The following is a 6,193-nucleotide window of genomic DNA, read 5'->3' on the forward strand; positions in this document are numbered from 1 at the left end:
ACCTTGGGACACAGCACGACCTTGGGCCTATAAATTTAATAAAATTCAAATTCAAAATTCAAATTCAAAGGTCATAAACATGAACCAGCTGACTAACATCTAAATTTTGACCACATGATTATGGGGACTCTGCAAAGCCCTAAGAGTGAAAAGGGGTCCATAAGTCACATTTTTGTGCCATTATAAATTTGACGGTTGCGAAGTCGAGGATGTCCTGTACAAGTACCATCCTCCCGCGCGCAGAGTCTGTCAGGACTTGGGCGGCCTATAAATTTCATAATTAAATTAAACTTAAATTTAATAATACAGGGCCTTCTTTTGCCTCCTCTTGCGGCGGCGCTTTCCCACAGGCAGGAGGCGGCCGAAAATCGGAGAAAGAGAACGGCGGGTGGCAAGCGGACGCCATTGGGTTGCTATGAAGTGAATCCCGCCTTTCCAACAGTCTCCGCCCCCGAAGCGGGTAACTCGGCCGGCGGTCCGCAATTCTTCCCGGCTTGGATTCCCCTCCCGGCGGCGTTGGGCTGCCCTGCATCGCTCACGCGCTCGACTGCGGTGGCTGCTTTGGCGGAGAAGGAGGAGTTTGGGGAGAAGATGAAGGCAGCGGGCAGCAGCTGAGGCGAAGCGAGGCGAAGGCGGCGAGGGGCGGCGAATAACAGAGCAGCTCGCGCCCGGTGGGGTTTCTTCTCCCCAGCCAAAGGAGGAATGGCTTGCGCCGGAGCGGCGGGAGACGAGGAGCCTTCGCCCGGCACCTCCAGCCGCGGCGAGGACGAGGGCTACGGCGGAGGCCAGGCGGCTGCGATGCTGCGGGAAGCCCTCTCGTTGGAAGAGGTCATCAAGCTCTACAACCAGCCCATCAACGAGGAGCAGGCGTGGGCCGTTTGCTACCAGTGCTGCGGCTCCCTCCGCTCCGGGGATCGCCGCGGAGAGAGCCTGAGCCGCCGGGTGGAGAGCCCCGCCGACATCCGCATCTGGAGGGATGGGACCGTCACTGTCAATGGAAGCGGCGCCCTTCGAAGCTCGGCCGGAGCAGGTAAGGGTGGCGACGGAGTCTCAAGCTCCCAGCACTGGGCCGCTTCCCTTGCTCGGCTTTGGTGGTTTTTGCCCTCCCTCTCTCGCCCAGTTTCCCCCATTTGCTCTTGTCTCTCGATTTTGTTGCTGGATCTGGTTACAATGTCAGGATCTCATCCTACTTCCCGCATTTCTTCATCCGTTTAAAGTCTTGTTGCTGTTTTCTTTTTTAATTAAAAGGGAAAAAAGCAATATTGGATTGCCTCCGTAAATGAAATTTCCCTCCCCTCCCTCTTTTCCTACAGTGCAAAACAGCTTGTACTAAAACTGTTCCGCTTAGAATTTCTTCTTCATTATGAATATTGATTGTTTCTTCATTGCTTATTTGACCCCTATGACAATCATTAAGTGTTGTACCACATGATTCTTGACAAATGTATCTTTTTCTTTTATGTACACTGAGAGCATATGCACCAAGACAAATTCCTTCTGTGTCCAATCACACTTGGCCAATAAGGACGTCTATTCTATTCTTAGTCCTCCCTATAATAATGACAATAACACATGTCTATGTATATATAAATATATGTCTATGTGCGTATATGTTTTCTGTCAAATGGCTCGCTGATAAGAGCAAAATGGCTTGAAATAGATTTATATAGTCTCCCTTCCTTTTCCTTATCAGCGAAAATATGTTACACACACACACATTTTAGAATTTAATAATTCATTAATTATTTTTTAAGATTATGAGGGGCCAATATGAAGCAGATACTAGCTACAGTAAATTCTGCTATTATTCTCTGTGCAATAGAGCATTAAAATCATATATCAAATTCATTTTTAACCCCCCCTTTGAAGTTTGTGTTTGTGTGTGTGTGTATTTATTATTTATTTGACTTCTTTGCCACCCAATCCTGAAGGGCTCAGTCCCGAAGGACTGTATGTATGTATACGTATTTCCATATACCCTGTATTTCCCTGAAAATAAGACCCTGTCTTATTTTTTTTTTAAACCCTGAAATATGCGCTTGGCTTTATTGCCATGCACTCAAAAGCCTGATTGAGCTTATTATCAGGAGATGTCTTATTTTGTGAAGAAATAGGATATATATAGAAAATCTCACCATTTTGACACCCCCACCCCCACCCTGAGTGCTGCATTATGGCTGATACATAGGCAAACACTTTTGAGTCTGCAGGGTGGCTCGAGGAAATGATTTTGTACTGATTGCATTTTGGAATAAAGAAACCGACAAACAAAATGTGCAATTGCAGTGTTATTTTTCAGGACCGCATTGTGGATAACTGTAGTTTATTTCGGGGAAGATAAAGCCTGTATCTGTGTTTACCAGCATTGCTTTGGCTTTTTGCTCAAGCTAGAATTTTCTTTGCTCCTACTTGATGAAAGCCTGGAAAAGAAAGCAATGCAAAGCTGCTCATATAGGTCAGCATGATGGTGGGGGAGGGCACTGCAAAGCAAAACAAAGAGAGCAGCTGTCAGAGTCCCGGCATGCTGTTGGCAGAGGTTTTAATGACTACTGGCTCTGTGTATGTGTGTGTGTGTATGTGTGTGTGGTATATTACATCCAGACAAATCAGGTTGCTGATAATTTTGAATGCACATTCTTTGAACATAGCAGACTACATCCTGATCTTATAGTTGCAGGCAGTATTTCACGTGAGAAATTTATGTTCATATTCCAATATCTAGAATATCATATTCTAATAAGTGTTGAAACTAGAATATGGAAAGCAAGCTGAGAATGATTACAGGAAATAAAATATGACTTGTTAAATTCTTCTACCAAGAGTGTACTTATGGACGATAAGCCAGACAGGTTCAGCAATTATGTATAATTTTCTCTTCATGTATGTGAGTAATAAAATACCATATTTATTTAGTCCTGCTTGGGTTAGCATTTGACTATAGTAGTCATTATAAACATACCTGTACTTTTAAAAGTCATGTCAACATCCTAAACCAATGCCAACTCAACATAAAATAATTCTGTCAATAAACAGATTATTTCTTCTTTTTTTGATCACTTAAACACTACATAAGAAATGTGGCAGATGCTGCATATCATAAAGATCCTAATTTTAAATTGGGCAACTAGTGAACAAAACAGAGCAAGAATTAATAAGACTTCAAAGGGGTCGTTGGTTAAAAATGAATTTGATATATGATTTTTATGCTTTATTGCACGGAGAATAATAGCAGAATTTACTGTAGTTAGTATCTGCTTCATATTGGCCCCTCATAATCTTAAAAAATAATTAATGAATTCTTAAATTCTAAAACACATGTTAAATGAATATTCTTATATTAACTGATTAGAGAACATACTATCTCTACATAACAAGCACAGTAATTGTTTTTATAATGCATTTCCATGTCTGAGGTTAGGGCACATAGTTTTTAGATGGGGGATTGTCCCATCTGTTCAGATTTTTATACCAATGCAGTAAATAACAAAAACAATTCCTCTTAGTACTGGTCTACAATGATTGAAATACTTACTGCATTCCTTTTGTTTTCTTTCTTTAGCTATTATATTATCGTTACTAACTTCGAGATTAGAATATCTTAATTAGACTAAGATTTTAAAATATATGGAAACTCTGTAGATTCCCATGCAAACAGGTAGGGCAAAGTCTGAATGTGTGCAAGTGATTACTTTTGCATCGACAGACTCTTAAAATTAAATATGGAAGAACACTGCAGGCATTGTAATTAAGCTTAATTTATGCTGTGCATTTTGGTTTATAGCCAGCATTTCTGACATGATCAAAGAAAATTTTCCCTTAAAAAAAAAAAATTCCAGCCATGTGGAATATTTATGCTTGCATTTAACAGAGCATGCTGTTCATATTCTGGTTAGTACTTTCAAAACATGTCAGTGTTACTGTGGGAGGTAAACAATATTGTTGACAATCCCCATTAAGTTGATTCAATAATATTACCTATTTAATGTTGTACTTACAAAGCATTCTACTGTAAAAAAAACATAAAACACTGCAATGTCAAATATATTATGCTCAATATCAGAAATAAGATGCATTACAGGTGGTCCTCGATGCACAACAGTTCATCTAGTGACTGTTCAAAATGTCAAAAGCACTAAAAAAAGTTACCGGTAATTATGACCATTTTCACATTTATGACTATTACAGCATCCCCCTGGTTACATGATCAAAATTCAGACACCGGGCAACTGATTCATATTTATGAGGATTGCAGCAATATCCCAGGTTAATATGCCGCCCTGACTTTGCGGAGAGGGGCGGCATATAAATCCAATAAATCTAATCTAATCATGGTTTGTGACCTGACAAGCAAAATCAATGAGGAACCAGATTCACTTAACAATTATGTTATTGATTTAACAACTGCAATGATTCACTAAACTGTGGCAAGAAAGGTCATAAAATGGGGCAAAACTCACTTAACAACTTTCTTGCTTAGCAAGAAAAATGTTGGGCTCAGTTGTGGTTGTAAGTTGAGGATTGCCTTTATTTCATGTATATAGCACTTAGCAGTAACAGTCTTATATACTGCTTCACAGTGTTTTACAGTCTTCTCTAAGTGATTTGCAGAGTCAGCATATTGCCCCCAAAAATCTATATAATGTAGTCAGTGTTTTAATTTAGAAAGCTTTAAAAAATTATCTGATCATCACAGAAAGATCTCAACATGCCTATACCATTATTAATCTAGGTCCATCATCATGTATCTTTTTCTTTTATGTACACTGAGAGCATATGCACTAAAGACAAATTCCTTGTGTGTCCAATCACACTTGGCCAATAAAGAATTCTATTCTATTCAAAATGACTTTAAGTCTCAGGTTTTTAAATAGATTGTTAAATAAGCCATAGTTGGTTGGAATGTTATTATTTATAAACTTATAAATAATATTATCAGATAAATAACAATTGCAATATTTTTTAGTCACCATGTGAGTACAATTAATTTTGAGTTGTTGAATACAAAGGCTTTGGAATAAATTTATAGGAAATTACTCTGATAGCAATGTCTGTATAAATTCATTTTCTTAATCTGAAAAAAAGGAGAAGAAAATACAAATATTTGTATTCCTTTATGTTAGGAATATTGTAGATCAAATGCTTGAATGTTTTCTTTGAAGATTATGTATGTCATAAAATTCCACAAACAAGTTGAGTGAATGAAGTAAACTTCGCTGGATTAAAGAAATTCAAATAGTTCAAATAAAGCAAGTCATGCTTTAAGAGAAAGAAAATTGCTAGGGAATTTGAATTTCTGGGATAATATATTTTTGAGAAGAGGGTATTAACTGAGTAATATAAAACACATAGCCACTAAATCTCACTAGTATAACCGTTCTACTTTGAGTAATTCCTTTCCCAGTGCCCTTTAGAGAAGGAATTCCTAACCCTGTCCTATCCTTAATGTCTCTGCAAGTCATTAGAAAATGCTGAGCTGAAATAAAAATTTTCATTTGAGGAAAATGAAGTTCATAATTTTTTTGCATCATTCCCTCAGGTGATGAATGCTGAAAGAAAAAGTAGGGAAATTGAAAAACAAGAGGCATAAGATGTTTTTCAAACATACATACAAATAATTTTATAGAGCCTTTGCAATAGTTAAGGGCATGCTTTAGGGGTGGGTGGGAAAAAAGGATTTTTCATTTTGTACTCTTGACAGTTTTGAACTCATAGAATATGATTGACTGTCCAGGATCAGCAAAGTAGCATTCCGAGCCACATTTTCTTGCAAATCCAGTTTCTTTTAATATAATATAAAGCCCAAACTTCTAATGTTACATTTTTCTCTCATTAAAATATTGCTGTCCAGGCTATAAGCAGAGAACTTGTATAACAGGAAAGATGCACTGCAGTAAAGTGCCTGAAGAACAGATCACTGTAGTCCAGTGATTTCAGGGTTAGTCTTTTCTTAAATCACTGATTTGCATGAAATACTAAAGATACTTTTTTAAATAAAATGTCTGATCTAAAGCTGCAGCATCTCAAATAGATTGCACCCATATTCATACAATATGAAATAATCCACTTCCATGGGATTGCGTAGCCCATTGAACCATAAATTTATAATACTCCTTGGATTCAAACTATACAGATTAGTGATCACATTTTAGCATAGTGTTGTGGTTAGGTGTGAATACAGCCTTCAACCTGAATC

The 6,193-nt window shown here is 38.2% G+C and overlaps 1 protein-coding gene across 5 annotated transcripts in view; it reads left to right on the forward strand.

Moving 5' to 3' along the window:
• The first annotated feature begins 447 nt into the window (after window positions 1-447).
• The window catches only part of SPIRE1 (spire type actin nucleation factor 1), a 58,242-nt gene continuing 52,496 nt past the window's right edge, over window positions 448-6,193 (forward strand). For 4 of the 5 annotated variants that reach the window (XM_070747501.1, XM_070747503.1, XM_070747502.1 and 1 more), the window contains exon 1: window positions 513-1,030. In XM_070747501.1, coding sequence (XP_070603602.1) covers window positions 703-1,030 — 328 coding nt within the window. In that variant the 5' untranslated portion in view covers window positions 513-702. Of the gene's footprint in view, window positions 1,031-6,193 lie in introns of all 5 variants that reach the window. The other variant, XR_011558705.1, reaches the window with a different exon arrangement.

Source organism: Erythrolamprus reginae, chromosome 3, assembly GCF_031021105.1.
Source record: "Erythrolamprus reginae isolate rEryReg1 chromosome 3, rEryReg1.hap1, whole genome shotgun sequence".
In the NCBI taxonomy this organism is placed as follows: Eukaryota; Metazoa; Chordata; class Lepidosauria; order Squamata; family Dipsadidae; genus Erythrolamprus; species Erythrolamprus reginae.